This window comes from Mangifera indica, chromosome 9, assembly GCF_011075055.1.
Source record: "Mangifera indica cultivar Alphonso chromosome 9, CATAS_Mindica_2.1, whole genome shotgun sequence".
NCBI lineage: Eukaryota > Viridiplantae > Streptophyta > Magnoliopsida > Sapindales > Anacardiaceae > Mangifera > Mangifera indica.
In genome coordinates, this window is record NC_058145.1 from 1,754,086 (window position 1) to 1,780,604 (window position 26,519).

Below are 26,519 nucleotides of genomic sequence, written 5' to 3' on the forward strand. Positions count from 1 at the left end.
CTTTTTTCTAAGAATTCTTTGCTGAGTTCTGTCTTTTGTCAAAAGCGCATTAAAATATTCGATGGTAAAGCTGACTTGTTTATTTTTTTGGATGTATGTAAATATAAATATAAATATATAGAGAATTTTACCATAGATTTTATATCATAAAATTATATGTATATATTTTTAAATATATAATTAAATATGAATCATTATAATTTAATGATTTTAAATTAAGAATATGTATATGTACTCAATTATGCATTCACATAACTCTATTTTATATAAATGAAGAATCCTTTATTAATCTTTTCAAGTGAGAACTAGGTATTGATCCGGCAAAATGATCAATCTAAATCAATTGATAGTAGAACCGATTGATTGTCGATGAAATTGGTGATGCATAACATACACTTTAATGTGGCAGAATAAAAAGTTTCCTCAATTTTTATGCTAACATCAAGAAGTGGACTGGCTCTCAATTCCTGGTTGAATGGGTAAAGCCAACCGATTTGGGTTGATTTTTAGAACCATGACATATATAACCTGAAAAACATAATTGAAAACATGAGAGTGTAGTGATGATATTTAATAAACACACAAGACCCTACTAGGTTAATGGGAAATTATATATGTTTGTTTTGAATTGTCGCTGGCCACTGTCACGTAATTGAAAAAATTACATTGTCCCACCCAAGGTTTGGCCTACAGTCCTTTTCACCCATGAGTGAGAAAATAATGTTTTTTAATCTAAAATTAAACTTTGTTAATAGAAAAGAATTATAAAACATTGTTAGTATGTGAAATTATCATATTATTTCTAACTAATCAACTTTTCAAAATTATCATATTATCTTAAATTAACAAAAATTAAAAAATCATTTAAATATTAAATTTATATTAAAGCCTTCTTTTTCTCATTTTATTAAGTAATTAACTTTTCTCACCCAAGGTTTGGTGCAAATACCTTTTACACCCCTAATTAACATTATGAACATTTTCCCACCCAAATTATAACTCTGCTAGTGGAAAAATTGAAATAAAAGGGCGACTATGTAATTTCGTTTGAATAAAAAAATCAAATTAACTGGCAACACTGGGCTCAGAATTTAATGGTCTTGTTCATGTTAATGTTAGTTGTTAAAACTTGGAGAGAAGAAATAACAAAATTTTAAAGTTTTAAAGTTTATAGGTAAAATGTTAATTTTACCTTTATCTCTAACTGAAAAATTAGACAGCAGTTTGGTTATGGGTGAGAGTTTGAGCTTTTCATCTCCCATGGGTGTTACTTTAAAATTGGGCTAAAATTTGGATGGAAAATGGTCTTTTTCCCCCCAAACTAAATATGTCATATTTGTACATATCATGTGATACTGTTGACAATTTTCCTATAGAAATATTATAATATTTTTTAAATTGATTACACATTATTTAAATATTTAGTTGATTATTCAAAAGTACGAATCTAGCAACTGAAAACATCTCATCAGGCCAACTTTTGTTTTTTGGCATGTGGTGCTCCACTAGTCAGAAGGTAGAACACAGTGGCGGACTGAGCAGGGGCCAAGGAGGATCCTTCAAAAAAAAAAATCCTAAGTTTTAATGAATTTTCAATTATGTCAGTCTTTATATATTACAATTTACAATTTTATACCAGAAATAATTTTCCAATTTTATTGAATAACACTGACAGAATAGGGTAGCCGCTTCTGACCATTTTCTCTACAGCTTGGTCAACCCTTCCCCTCTTCACCTCCGTTTCAAATTGATATTTAGTTATTCATTCAGGTCTCAATTTCATCCTCTGTTTATTATTTTGAAGAAATACCTATTTGCTTTCTCAAGTTTAGTTTTGTTTAAAAATGCACTAAGTCTATTTGATTACAGCGAAAATGAAGAAAAATTTACATCAATGAAATTTTGTGACTTAGCTTCGTCACATGCCTCTTCTTTCACAGTAACTGGCAAAGTCTTTGAAGCCAAGCTGAGAAAATCTCTCCCCATCTCAACAAAACGATGACTTAGAGGTAAAATAATTTTTAGTTTTGGAAAACAAAGAGAAATAGAATAATAAGAAGACGGAGTTGCAGACAGAAAAGAGAAATTTTTAAAATATGATTAAGCTTGTTTGAATCTTTGATTGTTTGTTTTGTGTGGGAACTGAGAGTGATTGTTTGAAAGAAGATTGGTCAGTTTTGGGTTATCTACTTATTGTTTGTAAGGTATTTGAACAAAGGGTAGTTTTGTGCTTAATGTTTATCTTTTATATCACAAAGACAAAATTAATCCGTAGCAAATTGTTTTGTACATGCTTTTGTCTTCAATCACATGCATATCAATTTCAATTTCACCTGTAACCTCTTTTATATACATGATTAGTAAGACGAACAAGTCTTTGCAACTGGTCACAATATGCAAACTGATTTCTTTTTTAAATTGAAGTAGAAAACTAACCAATAGATAATAGTAATGTTGAAGTAGATGTTTGAGGTGCAACAAAGAAGAATAGAGTAGAGAATAGAAGAAATGATTGAATGTGCAAAAAAATGAATACAGACTTTACCACTAACTTTTTTTATCATATAACATCCATCGATGAAGAATCTGTTAAAAGCACAACAAAATTTTGAACTAATAATTAGACAAATAATAACACTTAAAGATTTTTACATAACACCATTGATGAAATTATTTTACTCTTGCCCTCCTAAATTTCATTTCTAGGTCCGCTGTGGAACGTGGAACAAGACGCCACACTCTTTCGCCTCGTTACATTCAAGACGTCTACCGTCCCTATCTCCAATAAAGAAATGAAACAGAACTTCACTATTGATAGACAACCAAGTGGACGAATACCAAAAATCTGTGCATCCAATGAATATGTGGTCTGAGTCAATAAACGACTGAAGGAGCCAAGGTTCCCAGTACTTTCCAGCCTTTTTCTCATATTGCCCACCATGTGATTTGACATGCACCTCACAGTAAACTATCAACTTTTCGATCGGATTATGATCGTTTTGGAGTGATATAACAATGCAGAAAGATAAACCCAGTAGGCCATCATTCAAACAGCCCGGTGGCAGCTCAATAAACGATCCCTTAGTTCGGAAGGTAAACCACTCTGGAATTGAACTTCCAGGAAAACATATATAGCCATCTGGATCATGTCGGAAACTCGTTGATCCCTGTACAGTCAAAATCTTCAGATCAAGTATGAAATTACAAGATTTGTTATTTATAAAAAAAAAACAAATAAAAGGAGAAATTGACATACAGTTGCACTTTGTTGAATATTTTGTAGAGCAGATTTCACAATGTCTTCAAGGGCACTCTGATCCAGTTTAAAACAATTGACGAAATTAATTGCCTTAAACCTCCCTGTAGTGGACGATAAAATTGATAAACCACATAATAATTCAAGTGATTTACAATTCCATGCTTCTATAAGTTGTATGCTTGATGGAAGCTCTGGTAAGGATTTAAGCACATCACAGTCCCACAAACGAAGCCGGGACAAATTAGAAAGATTTATGATGCTTGCCGGTATGCTCTCAAATTTGTTTCTGCCTGTATTCAAGCTTTCTAGTGAGGTTAATTGGCCAAGACTGCTGGGTAACTCAGTGATACCACAATCAAATAGATTTAGATACTTGAGACATTGCAAACCTGATAAAGGAGCCACTTCCCTTATACCACTACCAGAAGCATCAAGTTCAATCAAAGCTTCTAAATTTCCTATCTCATCAGGCAAACTGTTAAGTTTCCAACAACCAGAGAGATTAACATATTTAAGAGACTTCAGCTTACCAATGCTGCTCGGAAGACTCTTAAGCCTCCAACAATCTGCAAGATTCAATCTCTCTAGTTTAGATAGAGACTGAATTGACAGGGGTAGTTCTTGTATCGCGCTTCCATCTAAACATAACCTCTTAATATTACATGGGAAGCTTGAAACTATCGTAAGACTTGAGCAACCAGAGAGATAGATATCTTCAATAGCATTCAAACTAAAAATATTGCTTGGCAGATTCTCAAGCCTTGAGCAATCCTTAAGAATCAGAATTTTTAGTCTCAATAGACACTCAATTGATGAGGGCAATTCCTTAATTGCAGTACCTTCTAAATATAATTTTTGTATGTTACATGACAACTTTGGAACTAACTTGAGATTTGAGCACCAAGTAAGATGAAGATTTTCAAGAGACTTCAACTTATAAATGCTGCTAGGAAGACTCTCAAGCCTTGTACAATTGGAAAGATTCAAAGTTACTAATTTAGATAGATTCTCAATTGATGAAGGCAATTCTCTAATTTTAGTTCCATATAAGTGTAACTCTTCAACATTACATGACAGACTAGGCACTGCATCCAATTTTGAGCAGCAAGTGAAAAAAACTACTCGCAAAGATTTCGAATAAATTTCTGATGGAATACTGCAAAGGCTTATGCAATATGTCAAATCTAAGGTAGAAAGCTTATTGAGATACCGAATAGATGAGTGAATCTCAATCAAACTTGTACAGCCTCTTAAATTTAGAATCTCAAGATTTTTGGCCAATGAAAGGTCAGGACATTTGAGTAAATACTTGGATCCACTGAGGTCAATATGTTTTAAATTTACAATATTCTGTAATGAAAAAGAAATTAAACAAATAAGGCTTACCATAAAAAATTAGTATATATATATGATATTTGGAATTCACAATGTGCTTTAATTTCATATAAATAATAATATAAAAGTACCTGGACCCCGGGCCAAAGTTGTTCAATGTTGCTTTGAGGCATCTCAAGTGCAACAAGATTATTTGGATGAAATTTCAGAGGCAATGATCTCCATGCATACCTAGGCCATGAGAGGTACTTTAGCTCAAGGAATTCAAATTCCACGTCTTGAAATCCATACAGTTTATTAAAACCCTCTCCATAGTACGAGCTATAGACTTTGAGATATTTTAGGTTTTGCATCTTTGAAAAAACGTGGGGAGTTAAGTGCATTTCTCTTACTCGAAATACATCTAGATGTATGTTTTTAATTGTCTCGGTCCCCTAATCAACAAGAGAAATGGAGTTAGAAATTATACACACGAATGTTAATGCATTTTTTATGTTTATATATAACATAAAAATGAATAAGTAATGTATTTTCCTCACCTTATTTTTTGTCAAAACATGATATACATCTTCATGGTGAAATAAACGACTGCGTTTACCAGGATCTTCAATAGATTCTTGTTGGACAATTTCTCTACCCATTTCTTCAAGTAAATCATGAATTATTATCTTATTATTATACAAGACAATAACAAGAGACTTATCAATAAGAACACTTAACCCAATCTCTGTAGAGTAGCCACAAGAATCCATGACATCTATTACAAGACCTTTATCTTGCCCCCTAAAGAAGCATGCAATATCTAAGAATATTTGCTTCTCTTCATAATCTAATCCATCAAAGCTTATTTTCAACACATTTTGGATATCCTTATGAAGACTTGTTTCTAATTTTTTCGTTGCACTTTCCCATTCTCTCTTTGTCTTTCCTAATAAAGAAGAGCCTAAAACTTTGAGAGCTAATGGGACACCTTTAGCATATGTTACTATCCTTTCTGATAATTCCATGTATTCTTTATTTGTACACCCATTGTGTCCAAAGGCATGATGGCTGAAAAGCTGAAAAGCTTCATCATGAAGTAGTCCCTGAAGCTTGTATATTTGATCTGCCCCACAATTTTTAAGAACTTGTTTATCCCGTGATGTTATAATAATTCGACTTCCTAAACCTAAACATTTGGGATCTCTAATTAAATTTTCTATTTGGTTTAAAGAAGTCACATCATCAAAAACAATGAGAACTTTCTTACGGACAAGTCTTTCTTTTGTGTTGGTGAGTTGTAGATTGGCATTTCTATCCCCTAATATTGCGGAAAGAAGTTCTTTACGCATGGAAGTTAGTCCCCTACTTTTATCTGATTCTTCCCTAACATTTTCAGCGAAGAAAGAACCTTCAAAATCACTCCAATATTTGTTAAATATTGCACGACTAATAGATGTCTTGCCTATTCCACCAAGGCCCCAAATCCCCATGATACGAACATCATTGAACCCAATTTCCAACAAAGACTCAATTTTTTTGATGGTAGAATATACTCCAATTAAGTCGTTATGATTACTTGGAGACATTTTTGTTAGTCTCTTTAATATGTCTGTAACAATTTCTCCTATGAGTTTAAATTCAGACCTAAAAAGATATAAAGAATGTTAGTTAGTATGAATAAATCAAAGAGAGAAAGACATCACATATTTCATTCCAATAGCTAATCTAATGAATTTGTTACTTGATCAAAGATATGTCACTTCTTTTCACTAAGGAAAATTCTCCAAATAAAATTATATTTCTTTTCTTTAGGTGGCTTAAAAAATATAGCACAAAGTAAAATATTTTCAAAGAGAACAAGTAAAATATATACGTACTTCTTGCTATCAGTAGTCCATCCAGAGAGATTGGCTACTTCCGTCAAAGAAGTCTTCCATCTCTGTAGTATATCTAACCTCTCCTCAAAGCGCTTTTCGAGTGCGGCAAATGCTCCCCCAAAAGCTCCAGTTTGATTCCTTACATGTGATGGATCAACGTGATAGAAAATTGGTATTACCATCTTTTTGCAGTCAAGGATCTTTGCAAGTTCTTCTAAACACCAGCTGGAAGAGGCATAATTTTCTGACAAAATGATAATGGAAATTTTTGACTGTTCAATTGCCTTCAATAGAGATGGTGAAATTTCTTCTCCTCTGTCGAGTTTGTCATCGATGAAAGTTTGAATCTTTTTACCACACAAAGCTGCGTTAAGATGGCATGTAAAATTATTCCGGGTGTCCTCGCCTCTAAAACTAAGGAAAACATCATACTTTACTTCTGGAATGTTGGAAGACGAAGCCATCAACTGGAACTGATGAGAGGCTTTGATCAGATCTGTCGGATAGAGCTAAAAAATCCGGTCTCCCTCTTCACACTGCAGAGAAAACGAAGACAAAAGTTAACAAGGATAACTTTATATAAAATTTTTACTGTATCCAGTCTGCACACACCTCGAACTAGTATAGTTTAAATAATATTTTGGAATTTTACCATTGTCGTGAATTTCACTCATTGCATGAACTTGCAGAATTTCTTTTTTACGAGAGAGAAAATTAAAAATCTGCTTACATGGTAATAAGATCTGCTGATTGTTCCGATTTACTGGCAGTGAATCAGAAGTTAATTACCAATGGTAACTGAGCTAATCTGGTTTCTTCTTCTCTCAGGGTTCACTCTAATTACTTGAAAGACAAATGAACTTGTATGTTTTTCATGCAGTAGCGAGATCAAGATAAGATAACCCAGACCATAGACTCGAATATATGTCGAGCTATCACATGCACCCACCAAGAAGTTTCAAGCTAGCAACCAACAAATTTCGCCCCATTTCAGCAAAAATCAAGGCATTGGATACCCTTCCATTTCTCTTTATTGACTTGACCCAAACTTGCATAGTGTATGTGTAGGTGCCCTATTTAATTAATAATATTTAAAAGCAAAAGTTTTTGTTAATGAAACTTGGTGGCAAAATCATGCCTTTGATCCCACAAATTTTTCTTTCAAGTTAATGTTCAGCTTTTGAAAAATGGTGGATGTCAATTATGGTTGGAATCTCATCAGATTTATTGGCAGTCACATGATTTGTAACAACTCTGATTGATTAAAAGTAGTCTATAAATAAGAGAGCTAATGAATTTTTTTTTTTAAGAAGAAACAGAGAAAGGATAGAGCCATTTAAGAGATTTTTTCTTTGTGTAGTCTCTATTAGAAATTTGTCCTTATATTTTGTGTTCTTCTCCGTAGAAAAGAAATTTTTGCTCCAATAAAAATTTATTGGACAATGCGTTGGATGCCCTGCCATCTCTCTCTCTTTATTGACTTGACTTAAACTTGCATAGTTTATGTGAGTGCCCTATTTAATTAATAATAGTTTGAAGTAAGGTTTTTATTAGTGAAATTGGTGGCAAAATCATATGTTTGACCCCATAAATTTTCATCCAAAATTAATGCTCAACTTTTGAAAAGTGTTGGATGTCAATTATGGCAGGCCAAGAGCTAAAACCCATCAGATGATGAGCTACCACATGCACCCACCAAGAAGTTTCGAGCTTCTTTCGGCAAAAATTCCTGGACAGTGCATTGGATGTCCTGCCATTTCTCTTTATAGACTTGACTTAAACTTGCATTCTTGTACAGCGTATGTGACAAACTTGCATTATTGTATATTACACGTGAAATGTTAATTTTTAAAATATGAAAAAAATGATATTAATTTTTTGAGAGATATTTAGTTTAGAAAATATTTTATTATCAAAGTTAGAAGATTATCTTAAAAATAGATTATTTTAAGTATTATTAAGTATAATTTATTATTATGTTTAATAAATTTTAATAAAAATGGATAAGTATAAATAATTATTGTATTTGATTAGAGATAATAAAAAAATATTAGTATATTATTTTATTTAAATACATTTAGGTATAATTATTCTAAAATATTTTTTATGTTATTTGTTATATTAATTGAAAATAAAATTATTTTATCCTAAAAAAATTAATAAATAACAACATATTTATAATAAAATTAAGATTACTTTGGTAATGTTTTAATACTTAAAGTAAAAATAATAATCAAATTATCTTTTATATTACTTATCACATCACTATTAGTAATAAAATAGTACAAAAATCTCTTATCACTTATAAACCAAATAAAGTAATATAAATAATAAAAGATAGATTATTAAAATTAATATAAGTAATAAAATATAGATTACCAGGGTAAAACTTTTTACCCCTAGATCCAATTGTCTCCTTAAGGTTTTAGTATTTAATGATAAAATAACGATTTTACTTTTTCATATAATTAAAAATTTTATCCAAAGTTAGTTTATAGATAAATTTTTGAGTTTTTGAATTACCATAAATGTATTTTGGAGGTTTGGGTTAAAACTTAGTGGGAAATAGTCTTTTGGCCTATATTTAAAAATAACAGTTTTTGTTAGTCAAAATTGGTGGTAAAATCATGTCTTTGAACCTGCAAATTTTCAGCCAAAATTTGGGCCCAGTTTTTGAGAGGTGATGGATATCAATTATGATAGGTCATTTATGAAGAGTAAAAAATCATCAGATTTATTGACAGCCGCATGATCTGCAATGACTTTTATGGATTAAAATTGGCCTATAAATTAAAAAGCAGATGAAGTTTTCTTTGGAAAGTAGAAAAAATAGAGAAAGGATAGAGAACCCATTTAAGAGAATTTTCCTTTGTGTAATCTTTGTGCTTTCTTTTTCTCTTGTTTATTTTTATATGTCTATTTTTTTTTTTTCAACTCTTGGGATTTGCCTGAAGTTTTGTATTTTTCTTCGTAGAAAAGAATTTTTGCTCCTCTAGAAATTTCTTGGACAATACATGGGACGCTCTGCCATTTCTCTTTATTGACTTGACTTAAACTTGCATTATTACATAGCGTATGTGACGGTGCCTATTTAATTAATAAAATTTAAAAGTAAAACTTTTTACTTAAAAATGGAAATTGAAGAAAGTAGGGAAACTTTTTACTTAAAAGAAGAAAAGAAAGAAGAGGAGAAAGAGGAAAACAAGGAAGAGAAGAAAGAGAAAAAATGATGAAATTTTGCTGTAATAAATTATAGCAAATTTTTTTTCTTCATGCATTAGATTTAAAAATTTTTTGCAAGAATAGCCAGATTTCTCTTTTTATAAACAAGTAATATTAAAGTGAACGAAGGAAGAAGTTTTGTGTCTATGAGTTTTCTTTTCTGGGTTCTTATTATTTGATTACAGCTTAGAGGTTATTTTGTGTCAAATCAATAAAACTAAATATATCCGATTTTGATAAATCAATTGGATTGATAGATCAGATATCATCATATAATTGATTGATTCTAAATTAAGGATAAAACAATATTCAATTACATAATAACACACATCCAATTAAATATTTAAAATTGTGTACACATAGCATTGTTTCAGTCTAATTTAGCCAGAAAACATTAAACTTTTAGCACACTCTCATATTCTTCTTCACAAGAAAATATCATTTGAAGGACAAAAAATTGTAATTAATTGTAACACCCTTTTACAAATAATAAATCTATATACATTTATAATAAGTATTAAATTAGGTATCATTGATGATATGTTATTATTAGATTTAATGATTTTGAATTATAATTGTACATAACATTACTCCTCTAAAAATCTCACCTTAACGAAGCATAGAAGAGTTGGATATGTACGTGCACTCAGGATGATAAGACTAGTTAAATACTATATGAATTTTCAAACTTTCAAAACATATTTTAGGTCACAATTAATAACAAAATTATGAAAAATTATATATTCAAAAATGATAACATCTTAACAATATGTCAGATTATTAAACCAAATTTATTTTGAATTTTAAAATTGAAAAACAAAATTATGATATTATTTATTCAAAAATGACAATATTTTAATAACAAATGGAGATTATGGACCAAAAAATTACACCACTTATATCATTTTTCAACCATCTACATCTATCACTATTTTTAGGTGACAAAATCAATACAAATCAATAGCATTTTACATGTAAATGAATACTTTTCATGAAGATACGTATTCATTCAAAAGTTGATTCAGTCTGTCACTAGTGAAACTTTTGGTGTTCAAAATTGATAAATAAATGTATCCTTATTTCGACTTAAAACTTTGAATTGTATTTATTAGCGGCCTCGTTGCCAAAAAAAAAAAAGTTACAATGGACTTTGAGTTTAATTAGAGCTAGATTCCAGCCGAACTGAGCTTGAGATCGATTTGATTTACACAGAGACGAGCTCACTTCAAAGGAAATCAAGCTCAACTAGTTTTAAAGTAACCAAACTTAAGTTCAGCTCGAATCAAGCTTTAAAGTCGGTTCGTACTAAAATGATGTCATTTTAGTACATATTGGTTAGAATGACATTATTTTGCATCAAATTTTTTAAGCTCATGAGGTTGACGAGTGGTACGTGCTGTCGTTGACACCCAAATTAAATCTTAAATTCCTGTAACAAAAATATAGTAAAGGAAAATAGGGATCGTCCCCTCGAAGAGCTTTGATTAGTATGTTGTCACAATTAAATCGAAACACGGAAATAAAAATGGGGTTTTGAAGTGAATGCAAATTATAATGAGAAATAATAAATAAAAATTTAGTAAAATAATCTAAAATGAATAAATCAATTTAACAAACCTTGGTTTTCGGTCACATCCACCATTGGAATTACGACTGATCATCGAAACAAAATATCAAATTAATTATTCAAATATTGGTTGTTGTATTAAATTTACATGTCCTTCATTACGATTAGTTAACTAAAAACATGTATTCCAATTAATCCTTATTGATTAATAATTCGAACACGATCTCGAATTTAATTAAACAATAGCATTACAAATTAGAAAGACCAACGAAGCAAGACAACACAAACGTACGACGTTGCATTTAATCTAGTTGATTATTTTCCGAGGATTTATAGTTTCTGACGCAGCAAACAATAAACCTAGTTGCCACTTCGATTAGATAGATTGAACAATTACGGATTCAACACCTAAACTAGCTGTAGATTATATTAATTGATAAACTAATCGCATGCGTTAGAAATCAACCAACACAATCATACAAAAATAATTCAGAAAGATAATCAATACTCGAATAAATAAAAAGATGCATTAAAGAACAAAATTAAATCTCATAATCATGGTAGTTCCATGGTTTTAGATCCTTTCAACCAAGAGAAACTATTCAGCCACTGTAGACCATATTTTTCTCTCTAATTCTCTGATTACAATGGTGAATCCTCTCAAATAAAAATAATAGTATATATATTATCTTCCTACTAAAAATCTGGAAATTGAAAGTTAATCCTAATCTCCTAATCCAACCAAGCAAAGTGATACATATCTCCCCAAAAATAAAGGAAAAGATATGTATCTTTAATGTAAATTCTTCCTCCAAAAATATCATTCCTTATCTATCTCAATTAATCCTCTTTTTCAGCTGGTAATTATCCCTTTTCTAGGAAGCAAATCTTGATACTTAGTGAACCCTTGTAGCTGATCTGGACGTCCAGATTTTATTTTTGCACTCTGTTTTCATCTTTCACGAGCCCACGCCTAGTCAGCATCACAGAATTACCAGATTAATAAATCTGCTCTAGTTTTTTCATCTTTTTGGCCTAACTTACTCCAAAAATGCTCAAAGCTTCCTAAATGCAAAAAGATAAGTAATTTCATTAGATTGAATCAAATTTCCACGCAAAATAAGGGGATTATAAATCAAAATAATAACAATTAATGGCATTATCAAATTCCCCCACACTTATCTTTTGCTCGTCCTCAAGTAAAACAAAAACAAAAACAAAACAAACACAAAAATGTTCCATCAATCTCTTTTCTCATAATACCAAAAAGTGTGCATACCTTAAGATTCAAACCAACCAAGATTCAAGCATCAACACACATCATTATCAAACTTTACAAGAAAGTATGCACAAAGACAAATCAAGACAATCGCATTCTAAAGCATGTATAAAGCTTTGGTGAATCATCCTCACGATTATCACTCATATCACTCGTGTGTTTAATGGTTCAATGTTTCGCTCAAATTCTTCCAATGCAAACATTCTACCATAGGCTTGCTTATGCACCAAATCTCCACCACTTAGATTATATACATGCTTAAATCAAAAAGACTTTATTTTAGGTTGTAATGGGGTTTTGGGTAAAGGTGAGGATTAATGGATACAAAAGATTAAAACCATGAATATTAACAAAACATTTAAACACATAAGGGGAACAAAAATGTAAAGTCAAAACCACCACATTTACCACATTTCTTTGCTAATTGCTATTGTTTTTCTCTTCTCTCTTTTTCAACTTCTTTTTTTTTTCTTTTCTGTCTTTTTCTTTTTTTCTTTTCTATTTTTTTTCTTTTTCAGCATTTTTTTCTTTCTTTTTCTGTTTTTTTTTTTCTTGAATAACTAAGAGAATTGGGTAGCAAAGATAACACTATAAGGCAATCTCAATAGCTCTCTTCATGCCAACTTCTTTTCATCATCTCTTCCTATGCAATTAAGTCCCCTTTTCCCTCACACTTAAATTTCTCAAGATAACAAATTCACCAAGCAACAAATTTTAGTTTAAATGCCCTTCTAATTTTCATGGTTGGGTGAGGATTTTTACTTGAAGGCTTAGGTTTATAATATGATTTTAGCACAAAGAATCAAGGGCTTTGTAAGGCTCAAGGGGCTAACTAGGGAAATTAAAATAGGTTGGTTTTTTAAGCTAAAGGTTTTAAACAAGATTGCCTTCATTATTTTCATGCATGCATATTTCAATATGGTCTCGAAACGATTCAAAGCAAGTTCTAGAGATATATTCACATGGGAGAATATCACTCATCAAAGAAAATATAAATTGATATGAATGTTTCAATCTTTTTCGGCTCAAAACTCATGGGTTAAATAAATTCACCTCAACTTCAAACAAACTGGAGCACTCAATTATCAAAATTTGTTTAAGTGCATACCCTTAATTAGTCTAACAAATCAGTGTGTACAATGCTCTCCTATTGAAGCAGCTAAATCCCAAGGCATGCATACAAATTAATTCATTCAAATGAAATTAATGGAACTGCTTAGCTGACTAAAAACAGGGAAGGATACACTAGCTGTCATATTAATAAAAATCAAACTTTGTCCAACAAGGAGCAGTAACATACACAAAGCAAAACAAAGCATACCAGAATAAGCATAACACAAAGAAGATAGAACAAAAAAAACTGACCAAAAAAAAAACAGAACAGATAGACAGAACAAACTGAAAGCAAAACAAAAGGATAAAACATAAGAACATAGCAGAAACAAAAATATAACTGAAAAACAGAACAATAAACAACAGAAAAATAAAACACAAATAAACCCTCGCCCACATTTAAACCAAACATTGTCCTTAATGTTTAAACAAAACAAAATAAAATGAGAACTGAAATTTAAGAGAAAAGGAAAAGGAAACTTCTCTGGTTTTGTGGAAAAGGAGGAACAGTAGTTCGAATTATGAAGAGTTGCAATTGATGGAGGATTCTTCAAATTTCGATGATAACTCCGGTGTATGAGGCATCTGATGGGTGGATTTTGTTGCTCTTTGATGCTGTGAACGGGTTCTGACCTTGGCGTTGCAGAAGGAGGAGAGGGGCTGCTAGGTTTTTATTTTAGTTAGAGAGGAATTATGAGGCTTAGGTTTGGCGAATATGGTCTCTGGAAGCATATAAATCCAGCCTTATAATCACACTAAATCATATGACCCCCTTGAATTTAAGAAAATAGCAAAGCAAAAGTTGGACTTTTGACATAAGCACATGACCCAGTTTCAGAACACCAAAATGCAGATTGCTCCCCTATGAACATTTACAGACAGCTCACTGGAACCTGACAGGAGGAAGCAGATGATTGAACAGTAACATGAAAATAAATTAAAACGAACCTAATCTAAAATCATAAAATAATTGCTAATTAAACATCCAAAAATCATAAAACTAAAATTGAAACACATAAACCGAAATTAAAAACAAATGTCTAGAAAATTAAAATTTAAGCATTAATCAAAATAAGATTGAAAGCTTGGGTTGCCTCCTAAGTAGCGCCTTTGTTTACAGCCGTCGGCTCGACTTAATACCTTCATCTATTTATTCGGGATCTTTCAACTCCACTTTTCTGATGTTTTCAACTGGCATTCCTTTGTAAAACGGTTTGAGTCTATGGCCATTAACTTTAAATACTTTTGATGTCATTAAGCTCTGAATCTCTACTACACCATGAGGAAAAACGTTAGTAATAACAAACGGCCCAATCCAACGAGAACGTAATTTACCTAGAAATAATCGAAGTCTTGAATGATAAAGGAGAACTTTTTGGCTAAGTGAAAATTTTTTTCTGGAAATCATTTTGTCATGGAATGCTTTTGATTTCTCCTTAGAACTCTCGTACGCGTCATTGCAAATTTCTTTTAATTCTTGCAACTGTAATTTCCTATCAGGACCACTCTCATCCAACTTCATATTGCAATGCTTGACAACCCAATATGTTTTATGATCTAATTCAATTGGAAGATGGCAGACCTTATGCTTTTTCAGAATTTGCACCAGTTTCTCTTCTTGCTGCTCATTTAACTTGCTAGAAATGATCACTGGTAAAGTTTTCCCATCTCCAAGGTACACATATTTAAGGTGATTTGGAAGAGGTTTTAGCTCCAGTTCTGGTGCCTGCAAAACAGAAGGTACCAACTTTTCATTAGGCACTGGCAGCACACTAGAAGATAAATTACCTGTATTTTTTAGTTCTCTGCACTCATTCATCTCTGCCACTGCATTCTACACATCTGAAATTAATTTAAATTCATCTCTTTCTTTCAAAATAATTTCATGGTTAGCTGCTTTCAACTCATCTTCATCATCAAAAATTTCCTGCACTAGAGAATCAACTAAAGCAACTGAATACACAGGAAAATTCACATCAGAATATTTCATAGCATCATAAATATTAAATTGGACAGCTTCACCATCAAACTCCATAGTCAGTGTGCCTTTGTGAACATCAATTTTCATTTTAGCTGTTTTTAGAAAGGGTCTTCCTAACAAAATAGGTGCAGATTGGTCATTCTTTTCCATGTCAAGAACATAAAAATCAACTAGAAAAATTAATTTATCATTAACCTGAACAAGAACATCTTCAATTAACCCCTTAGGATATACATTTGATCTATCCGCCAATTGAATAACTACACTAGTTTTTTCTAAAGGTCCAAGATTAAGAGCAGAATAAATGGAATATGACATTACATTAATAGATGCTCCTAAATCTAACATGGCTGTTTCAATTTTCGTCCCTCCTATTGTGCAAGGGATGCAAAACATACCTGGATCTTTGTATTTTTCAGGAAAACTCTTTCAAATTATGGCTAAAACATTTTCTCCTACCTTTATTTTTTCATACCTTTTGAGTTTTTGCTTTCTTTTCAATGTACACAGCTCTTTCAAAAATTTAGCATAACAAGACACTTGTTTTATTGCATCAAACTGTGGAATATTGACTTTACACTATCGAAAGGTCTCATATAAATCTGCATTATGTTCATACTTCAGTTTTAAAGCTTCAGGAAAAGGAGGAACAGGTTTGTATTCATTGAAAGAAGGTTATTTACCTGTCGCTACCTTTTCGGAAGAATTATTTTCTGTTGCCAATTTTTCTCTGTTTTCTGCTGGCTGTGCTGGTGTAGGTTGTGCTTTAATTGACATCTCCAGCTCCTTTCCACGCCTCAACATTATGGCACTAACATTCTCCTTTGGGTTCATCACAATTTGCGACGGCAGTTTGCTTGAATTTTGTGCTTCCAGCCTACTAATTGTAATAGCCATCTAACTCATTTGATTTTCCAGATTTTGAATGCTGGTTCTGGTTTCTTGCTGAAATTTCATAATGTTAGCCGCCAGAGTTTTTACAATATCTTCAAGAGATGTACCTGAATCAGAATTTTGAATTAGTTGTTGTTGCCTAGGAATATAATGTTACTGGTATGGCTAAAAATTATTTGAAGGCTGATTCGCATGTGCATTCTCATACAAAAAATTAGGATGATCTCTCTAACCTGAGTTATAGGTATTCGAATAAGGATTATAATTATAACTTTGCTGCTGTTGTCTTAAAAATCCGCCCACTGCATTAGCATGTTCAGAGTAGTCCTCCTGAAGTGTTGGGTATATATCAGTTGGATGTCCTCCTATTGAACAGATTCCATAAGCTTTTGCTGCCTTTATTTTTCCTATAGCCATTTGACGTACAAGAGTAGTTAGATCATCAAGTCGTCTCTCAAGAGAAGATACATTTACCTCATTGACACGCCGAGACAAATGGCTACTTCAGGTGTTTTGTCAGCCAATGCTCCACCACTTGTTGCATCTGTCATATTTCTCTCATTTGATAAGAGTCCTTCATAGAAATATTGAATAAGCAACTGGTCACAAATTTGGTGATGTGGGCAGCTTGCACAGAGTTTTTTAAAACGCTCCCAGTATTCATATAAAGACTCTTCACTCTACAGCCTAATGCCACAGATTTCTTTCCTTATGCTGGCTGCTATTGATGCTGGAAAAATTTTTTGCAGAAATAATCTTTTCATTTCATGCCAAGTGGTGACACTTCCAGCGGGTAGATAATACAACCAATCTTGCGCATCATCTTTCAAAGAAAACAGAAAAGCCCTCATCTTGATTTGTTCTTCGATTACCCAATTCGGTTTCATTCCGATGCACATCACATGAAATTCTTTCAAATGTTTATGAGGATCTTCACCTGCTGAGCCACGAAAAATAAGTAAAAGATGGATTAGTCCAAATTTTAGTTCAAAGGTAGTATTAATATCTAAATTCGGAAAAGTAATGCAGTGTGGTTGTTGATTCAAATCTGAAGTAGCAAGCTCTCTTAAAGTCCGATTTTTAGCCATGTTTTCCTCTGTTTCATGAACTGTTTTGTGTGCGTGCAATCTCCTTTTTGCTTCTTTTCTCAGCCCTTTTACAGTCTTTTCAATTTCTGGATCAAATTGTAAACTAGCTTATTTCGAAAATCGCATAACGAACATACAAAGTAAAAACTCCGCCGCAATGGCGCCAAAATTTGGTACATGCTGTCGTTGACATCCAAATTAAATTCTAAATTCTTACAACAAAAATGTAGTAAAGGAAAGTAGAGATCGTTCCCTCGAAGAGCTTTGATTAGTATGTCGTCATAATTAAATCGAAACACGAAAATAAAAAAGGAGGTTTTGAAATGAATGCAAATTATAATGAGAAACAATAAATAAAAATTCAATAAAATAATCTAAAAGGAATAAATTAATTTAACAAACCTTGGTTTTTGGTCACGTCCACCATTGGAACTACGATTGATCATCGAAACAAAATATCAAATTAATTATTCAAATATTCGTTATGATATTAAATTTACCTGTCCTTCCTTACGATTAGTTAACCAAAAACATATATTCCAATTAACCCTTATTGATTAATAATTCGGATACGATCTCGAATTTAATTAAACAATAGCATTACGAATTAAAAAGACCAACGAAGCAAGACAACACATACGTACGACGTTGTATTTAATCTAGTTGATTATTTTCCTAGGATTTATATTTTCTGACACAGCAAACGATAAACCTAGTCGCCACTTCGATTAAATTGATTGAACAATTATGGATTCAGCACCTAAACTAGTCGTAGATTATATTAATTGATAAATTAATCGTGCGCCTTAGAAATCAATCAACACAATCATAAAAAAATAATTCAAAAAGATAATCAATACTCGAATAAATAAAAAGATACATTAAAAAACAAAATTAAATCTCACAATCATTGTAGTTCCATAGTTTTAGATCCTTTCAATCAAGACAAACTATTCAGCCACTATAAACCATATTTTTCTCTCTAATTCTCTGATTACAATGGTGAATCCTCTCAAATAAAAATAATAGTATATATATTATCTTCCTACTAAAAATCTGGAAATTGAAAGTCAATCCTAATCTCATAATCCAACCAAGCAAAGTGATACATATCTCCCCAAAAAGAAAGGAAAAGATATGTATCTTTAATGTAAATCTTTCCTCCAAAAATATTTGTCCTTATCTATCTCAATTAATCCTCTTTTCCAGCTGGTAATTATCCCTTTTCTAGGAAGCGAATCTTGATACTTAGTGGACCCTTGCAATTAATATGGACGTCCAGATTTTATTTTCGCATTCTGTTTTCGTCTTTCACGTGCCCACGCCTAGTCAGCATCACGAAATTTCCAGATTAATAGATCTGCTCCAGTTTTTTCATCTTTTTGGCCCAACTTAAGTTTCATAAATGCAAAAAGATAAGTAATTTCATTAGATTGAATCAAATTTTCACGCAACATAAGGGGATTATAAATTAAAATAATAACAATTAATGGCATTATCAACAAACCAAACTAACCTTAAAGCTCAAACAAACTCAATTTGAATCTAATCCTAAGTTTGACCATCAAAGCATGAAATTTATAGCAACTAGTTTTGATTTTCAAGAACAAGTGGCTAAAGGTTAAGAAAGGTCAATAGGTGTAAATGACATGTTGCATTGGCATTTATTTGAATGCTTATGGTCGCCTCTCAATGTAAAATCATTGTGATATGCACGACAATATAAGAATAGAGTTTAAGGTTATTGATTTGTATTAAGATGATAGTAAGGAGTTGTAGGGGTGATGAGTGCAAATGTGAAGTCATGTGTGATATTAATGAAGGAACTAAATCATCTTTACACAAATTAACCTAAGAGTTGAAACCATTCTTTTAATAAGCCAAACACAGAAAGAACCATTGACTCTAAACTTAACTAAACACCAAAAGTGAATGCATTCAAGATGTCTCACTAACAATTCCATTGTGCCAAATCTTTAAACTATAACATTACATAGTAGATATCTTTGTCTTGGAATACAAGGCTTGTCTTGTAAGACTTGAAATCATATCATATGATGGTTGAAAAGATGTCATTCTTTGGACAAAAGATTATCAAACAGTGAGCTGCTTAGCTGGAATGATACTAGTGATAACAAATTACAGGTCATCAATCAATTATAATCGCTACTCTTTTTAGTTTTCACACTAAACCTAAAAAGCATTGGATTAGGGTTCAAGAGTAAGAAATTTAATAAACAAAGACTGCACAATTGTGATCTCCTTTTGTGCTACATTTATGAACCTTGTGGAGAAATTAACAAGCCCAATTAAGGCTAAACTCATACTCAAGTTGGCCATATAGGATTAAAGCTAGCGTATATTCAGACATAACTTAACCAGAAAGGAATTTAGATATCTATAGGAAAACTAGATCAAAGGATAAACAGAAAGTTAGATATCTATAGGAAAACTAAAGAGAACAAGAAAATTACTCAATTTTCAACCAAATTGGTCTCCGTCATGTTGTTGTCATTGCTAGTGCTTTCAATAACAAGATCACAAGGTCCACAACAATGGCGACCCCTGCTACCAACCTTAGCAACATCACAAATTGTTTGGCTACAATGGGATAACATCCATCGATCTTATTTTATACAATTCCAACAAAATGCTTTCATCAGTTCATTGATTATCATAGTTTCCACCATATACCCCATCACCACTGCTGCAAACGTCACTATCCTAACTGCCTCCACTGTACAACCATTGTCTAATTTCATTAGGCATAATAGCCACTTCTAGCAGCCAAAATACCACTCATTGCCCATTATTCACAACTTATTTCAACACTTCGGTCTCCACTGGCTTTCCTTCATCTTATCTATGCTACAACCACCTAAACTTTATTTTTAGCCATGATATGATAAAAACCCTACAAACCCTTATGATTTATAAATTCTCAATTCTTGGAAGTCTCATGAAATGGATAGAACCTGGTCAGAAGCATAAAGATCTCATATATACAACATAGTGATAATAATTAGAAGAAACTTATAATTTTAAACTGAAACAAAAATCTAGGTTAAACAATGAAGCTTAAACAATAGATAATGTTTAAGAAATAACCTAAAATATGAGAAATAAGTGGATCGATTGGAGCACACTAAAAACTCTATCAAAAAGCCTAAAATGAGTAGAGGAAGAGGATTAAAGCAAAAATGCAAAATAGAGATAAATAGTTATTTAAGTAAATAAATGATATTATTAAACCAAATAATAAAACTATGTATACACAATTTTGATACACAATTTGAGTACACAAATAATATAGGAAAATTAAAATTTTTACCATTTTTTAACCATGTATACATATATAGCACCCATCTCAAAGCCTAAACAAAAATACTATAACAGTATTTCATTTTTCCAAAATACCCCTATTTTTGTAACTCTTGCATGCAGAAAGAGAAAATTTTTTTCTTCATTCTTCCAATAAGGAAGAAATCTCTACAACATGGAAAAAATATTTCTTCAACAAAGAACACATGTGATTGAACAATAAAACCCGTGAGAAAGCTATTATAAAACTCATATGTTATGTTTTTTCTTTATGAATAATTAAAAATCAAATAATGTATAGTTGATCCTGTGAAATTTTATTTTATTTTGATTTCATGTTATTAGATTGTTTAATGTGGTTATTTCATATTGTTTTCATTGTTTAAAGTTGTTATAATGTTGTATTGATGGTTAAAAAGTACAAAAATTATTATCTGAAAATTTTTCAGAAAAAGAACAGGTTAGCGTCACAAACCCGGGTTGACGTCATCAACCCCGGGTTGGTTTCACCAACACCCAAACTAAATTAATAAGAAATATTTATTATTTAACAAAATAATATTTATTTTAACAAAAAATATTTCTAACAAAATATATATATATATATTTATTTATATAAAAATTAAATAAAACCAAAATAAAAAATAAAGGGCTTGGAGATGTTTAAGGGGTTGGCACCAACCCCTTAATTTTTTTTATACAAAGGGGTTGGCGCCAACCCCTTACACTAACCCCTTATATTTAAGGGGTTGGCCTTCAATTTACATTAAAGGGTTGACGCTCAGACTAGATTCGAATTGAGTCAAGTTCGAGCTCGTTTGAGCTCGAATTTGGCTCGGTTCATATATAATTGACTCGAGTTCGAGCTTAAGTTCGATCGAGCTCGGCTAAGATTAGCTCGTTTAGGGCTCAAATTCGGCTCGGCTTGATTTGACTTGTTTTTTGTTATCAAAACAACATCGTTTTTAATATATATTGGTCAAAACAACGTCATTTTATATCAAATTTTAATTAGAAAATCTGACGAGTAACTCGAGTTCGATCGTTCTTGGCTAAGGCCGGCTCATTTCGAGCTCGATCGAGCCAAGCTCAAGCTGACTGGGCTCGAATCCAACCCTAGTTGACGCCAACTCTTTCAACCCTTTTAAGCAAATTTCAAACCAACCCCAAATTTGCATCATCAATCCCAGTCCCAAAATAACCTTTCCAATCAAAATCAGTTTTCTGAGTTTACAATTTTTGTACTTGATCTAAAAAATTTAAACTCAATAATTTTAAATTCACTTGATCTTATCTAACACATATATATAAATCTTGTTTCAAATACTGATACTAAATATCTATATATGTTCTCTCTCTATAGTGCATTAAAAAGAAGTAATACTGTAAACTTTATTTTAGTTTCTCAAGGTTGAAGATAAGGACAATTTAGGGCTCCTATCATGTAAAATGGTAAAAATGTTTAGAGTGTAAAAAATGTGATATAAATGTATACGTGGGCCCAAATGAGGGTAAAACTTTCAATTTCCCGATAATATATCATTATATAATTGAATTATTTTAAATAAAAATAAAATAATACCTAATTACATGATGATACATAATCTATATACTAAAATTGTATACCAAAAATATATACACATAGTATTGCTCTAAACGAAGACATTCCAGTTGTAATATATTAGAAGTCTTCTATAACAAAGAATGAGCACCAAACAACACAAGGATTGCACAAAGTGAGTATATGGAGACTGGAGTAAAACGCAGAAAGATGTATAGTATCTTATACCGACTCGTCTAGTGCACACCGTGTCAAAAACGAAGAATAGTATAGGAGTTGAAATCAATAAGGTGACCAGACTATTAATTAAGCACATAAAACAATTATCAATCACACACAGAATCACAAAAAGAGAACTGTGCCTATAGTACCAATAAGTAAAGGAAAATATGATCTGCGTGAGCTCTATACATGTCTCAACATAACAAGGCAAGCCAAATTTGACTCTCTCGAAATTCTGTCAAGCTTCCTTCTTCTCCCAATTTGATTTCCCTATATTGATTCCTATTAAGGATTTATGGTTAACTCCATAGTAAAATAAATGTTCTGTCCTTAAAGGAAGGTACTTATTATTCCCATGAAGGTCAGATCTAAAAACTCTAACAGGAAGAATTTTATGAGGATAAGTCCATCTTGATCTCTAATAGAAAAATATAATAATTAAAATTATATTTTGGTACTTCACAAATCATCTTGCATCATCATGGTAAGCATTAAGTTTAAATGTCGGGGACACTGTGATAATCTGATTAATCTAATACTGACATGTTAACACACAAATAAACCCATCAAGCAAATTGGGAAGAAACAGTGAAAGGCACAATTTTAGCTTTCTATTATATCTCAAGATTAGGCATGAAAAATTTCAAAAAAGAATTAAATGTTTACCAGTCCTACTTCCATAACACAATTACAGGGCAGCAGGTCCATGCTGTCAAGACTGCTGAATTAACAAGCATGTTCCCAGTAATGTTACAACTGAACAATTCCATATGGCACAATTGGGTGCTAGCATCTTCTGTATCTTTTGAATTTGGAGACTAGATGTGCATATTTCCCCTTTTCAACCATATGTTTAATCACTTCATGTGCTTCAGACAGCTTTCCTGCATTCCGCAAATTACTCACTAGGGTATTATACACTAGGAAATTTGGATTACAACCTCTGGATTCCATTTCTTTCAGCATTGAACATGCCTTGTCAAACTTCCCTGCCATGCAAAAACCGCGAATCATGATATTGTATGTAAATACGTTTGGAAGCAGTCCTTTGATGATCATCTCATCAAACAGTTCCTGAGCCTTCTCAAGCTCCTCGGCAACTATGTAACTTGTTATCATAACAGTGTAACAAACCACATCAGGCATGCACCCTCTTTTGATCATCTCATCAAAAAAGTACTGGCATGCTTCTAAATTTCCAGCACGGCTCAGGCCATCCATCAATGTGGTGAAGTGAAGAACACTTGGATAAAAACCCACTTCTTTCATGTGATTCAAGAGATTAAGTGCTGCAAGTGGTTTATCTCCTTTGCCAAGCACATGGAGAAGGATGTTATACGTATGAAAATCAGGGGAAAATCCACTTCTACCCATTTCATCAAGCAATCTGTGAAATTGGTCCAACTTCCCTAACCTATATTTTGCACACATGATGATGTTATAAGTTAGAATATCTGGGGGGTGACCCTCATCAAACATCTGCTGATGCACCCACTCTATCAACTTATACTGCTTAATAGTAAGAAGTGAATATAGAATTGCATTATAAGAGTGTTTAAATGGCCTATAATTAAATGCCTTAGACTTAATAAACCTCTCCACAACTTTTCTAGCTAAACCAGCCTCACCACATGTACAAATCAATATGTTAAATGTCTGTGCTGTAGTTGGGAACCCATTTTCTATCATCTCATCAACCAGCCTCCACATTGCCTTTAATTCCTCACATTCTGCAAATATCTTCATTATCAAATGATAAGTGTTTGCCGTGTGCCTAAAATTTTCCTGCTGACCAGACCATACAAAGAACTTGTAACCCAATTTTGCACACCTGGTCTTGTTTTCATAATCTATGTTCCTCAAAATTCCCAAAAGAACTTTCCTGACAAGTATCCCTGAAACCCTAATTCCTGACTCACTGAGAGCCAATTTTGCATCAAATCCAGGACCATCATGTTGTAAAATTTCAATTATTCTTCCGGCATCAAATTTAACATTATCAAGAAAACTCCTCCTCGCCGAGAAGTGCCCCTCTGAGCATTCATAATCGTAAAAACCATTATGGTAGCAGAAATTTCGCGAAATAACAACAAAACATGTAAATTTATCAACTATTCTTGCACCAGATAAAGCTACGGAGTTCATTGTTAAGACATTGTAGAGATCCCATTATCTCCGCGACTTTACAATACAAAAACAATCCAAGAAACCCAGTAACAGATTGAGATATTTGAACAAGTAGAACAGAAGGAACGTTGAGCACCCACCCATTAAACTGAAAGTAAATACCAACTGCGTAATACGGCTTTTAATGGAAGAGAAAAACGCCCATTGAACAGAGTTTATCGGCCGAGAGGGAACTTACCTGGCATGAAGCTGATTGTGGAGGCTTTATGGGAATTTTACCCGCCCAATCAAGGCTTTGATGTTGTAAGCCACGGAAGCGAAGTGCTGGGGAGACGAACAGAGGATACAAACAATAAGAAGGTCGAGGGAAAACAAAGTGGGAGCAATCTAGTGTCTCTTCTCAAATAACATTATTATGTAGAGCCAATAGTAGCGACACACGTGTAAATAACGTGCAAATTGCTTGAAGTTGAGATTTGATTTTTTTCTCCACAAGTCCCCTACCTCAAGTTGAATGTGAAATTATTCAATTTGAGTTTATTAGAATAAAAAGTGATTTAAATTCAAATTAAATAAAAAATAATTTAATTTAAATTTATAATCTGAATTTATAGTTCAAATTCTTAATTCATTAATAAAATAATATTATTTTAATAATTACTTATATAATTCAAATAAAATAATATATCAACATCAAACTCAATCAAATCATATATTTAACTCATAAATTAGATTGAGTTAAATTTTTTCTATTTTGAAATTAGTTTAGTTTTAAAAATGAATCAAATATTTTGATTTAAATTCGAATCAAATAAATTTAAATTAAACTAAATTAAATCTTCAATTCATGAGATTTGGGCTTCAGAATAACATTGTCCTCCTTCGGTGGTTTAAACAGTAGCGTCGAAAACCTGATGGACTAAATGATAACTCATTACCAAAATTAATACAAGAATTTACAACACTAGCTCTCATGCATTCTTTGCCCACGGACATGTTCAAACCATTAGGCGTTATTTGGTTTTTATCATATAAAAATTATTTTAATAATATATTTTTTATTATTTATACTATATTATTTTATCTATCAGTAATAATTTTTTATTATGAATAGTGATATAGTAAATAATATAAATCGTAATTTGATAACTACTTATTATCTTAATATTAAAATATTATTAAGGTAATATTGATTTTATTATAATTATATTTTTATTTATTAATTTTTTAATACATAAATAATCTCTTTTTCAATTAATATAACAAGTATTATAAAAAATATTTTAAAATAATTATACCCAAAGATATTTAAGTAAAATAATATATTAGTATTCTTTAATTACCTCCAACAAAATACAATAATTATTTATATTAATCAAATTTTATCAAACATATTAATCATTTATATTCATTAATCTTTTAAACAATCTATCTTCAAGGAAATTTTTCAATTTTGGTAATAAAATATTATTCAAACCAAATGCCGCTTCAATTTTATGTAAACTTCTATATATAAATTTTCATAAAGGGCAAAAGACTTGTTCTCACTTAAAGTATAGTGAAATCCCAAGTAGCCCTCTTTATTTTTTAAAAACCCAAATACCTATTTATGAGCAAAATTTTGTTAAAAATTTTAAATAAAGTTAAAAGAAAAACCATCATTTAACAAAAATTAAAAAATAAAATAAAAT

The 26,519-nt window shown here is 31.6% G+C and overlaps 2 protein-coding genes and 1 non-coding gene across 6 annotated transcripts; 1 reads left to right on the top strand and 2 right to left on the bottom strand.

The window, feature by feature from the left end:
• Positions 1-2,540: 2,540 nt before the first annotated feature.
• Positions 2,541-7,475, bottom strand: LOC123224691 (disease resistance protein RPV1-like). Of its 3 annotated transcripts, none has more exons than XM_044648383.1 (6): positions 7,184-7,471; positions 6,454-6,989; positions 5,134-6,220; positions 4,726-5,028; positions 3,257-4,609; positions 2,541-3,167 (listed from the first exon to the last, which is right to left on the bottom strand). In XM_044648383.1, exons 2-6 carry the CDS (start codon positions 6,915-6,917, stop codon positions 2,703-2,705), a joined length of 3,672 nt encoding a protein of 1,223 aa, XP_044504318.1. In that variant the 5' UTR covers positions 6,918-6,989; positions 7,184-7,471; the 3' UTR covers positions 2,541-2,702. The 3 variants fall into 3 exon arrangements, with proteins under 3 accessions (XP_044504318.1, XP_044504317.1, XP_044504319.1); XM_044648382.1 differs by having other exon boundaries at positions 7,106-7,471; XM_044648384.1 differs by having other exon boundaries at positions 3,257-3,313; positions 6,454-7,475.
• Positions 7,476-17,118: 9,643 nt separating this feature from the next.
• LOC123226609 lies at positions 17,119-17,225 on the top strand. Its single transcript, XR_006504358.1, has one exon. It is a non-coding gene; the product is annotated as a small nucleolar RNA R71 (small nucleolar RNA).
• Positions 17,226-23,290: 6,065 nt separating this feature from the next.
• LOC123226601 (pentatricopeptide repeat-containing protein At1g55630-like) lies at positions 23,291-25,218 on the bottom strand. 2 transcript variants are annotated; one of them, XM_044651154.1, is made up of 2 exons: positions 25,067-25,218; positions 23,291-24,734 (listed from the first exon to the last, which is right to left on the bottom strand). In XM_044651154.1, the coding sequence occupies exons 1-2, from the start codon at positions 25,071-25,073 to the stop codon at positions 23,488-23,490; spliced, it is 1,254 nt and encodes a 417-aa protein (XP_044507089.1). In that variant the 5' UTR covers positions 25,074-25,218; the 3' UTR covers positions 23,291-23,487. The 2 variants fall into 2 exon arrangements, with proteins under 2 accessions (XP_044507089.1, XP_044507088.1); XM_044651153.1 differs by having other exon boundaries at positions 23,291-24,976; positions 25,067-25,217.
• Positions 25,219-26,519: the final 1,301 nt, after the last annotated feature.

Excerpts from the sequence above, each read along its gene's own strand:
- LOC123224691 (XM_044648383.1), bottom strand. The coding sequence starts at position 6,917 with ATGGCTTCGTCTTCCAACATTCCAGAAGTAAAGTATGATGTTTTCCTT. Across the intron at positions 6,221-6,453 it reads TGGACTACTGATAGCAAGAA|GTCTGAATTTAAACTCATAG; the intron begins GTACGTATATAT and ends ATATCTTTTTAG. Across the intron at positions 5,029-5,133 it reads ATGTTTTGACAAAAAATAAG|GGGACCGAGACAATTAAAAA; the intron begins GTGAGGAAAATA and ends CTTGTTGATTAG.
- LOC123226601 (XM_044651153.1), bottom strand. The coding sequence starts at position 24,846 with ATGAACTCCGTAGCTTTATCTGGTGCAAGAATAGTTGATAAATTTACA.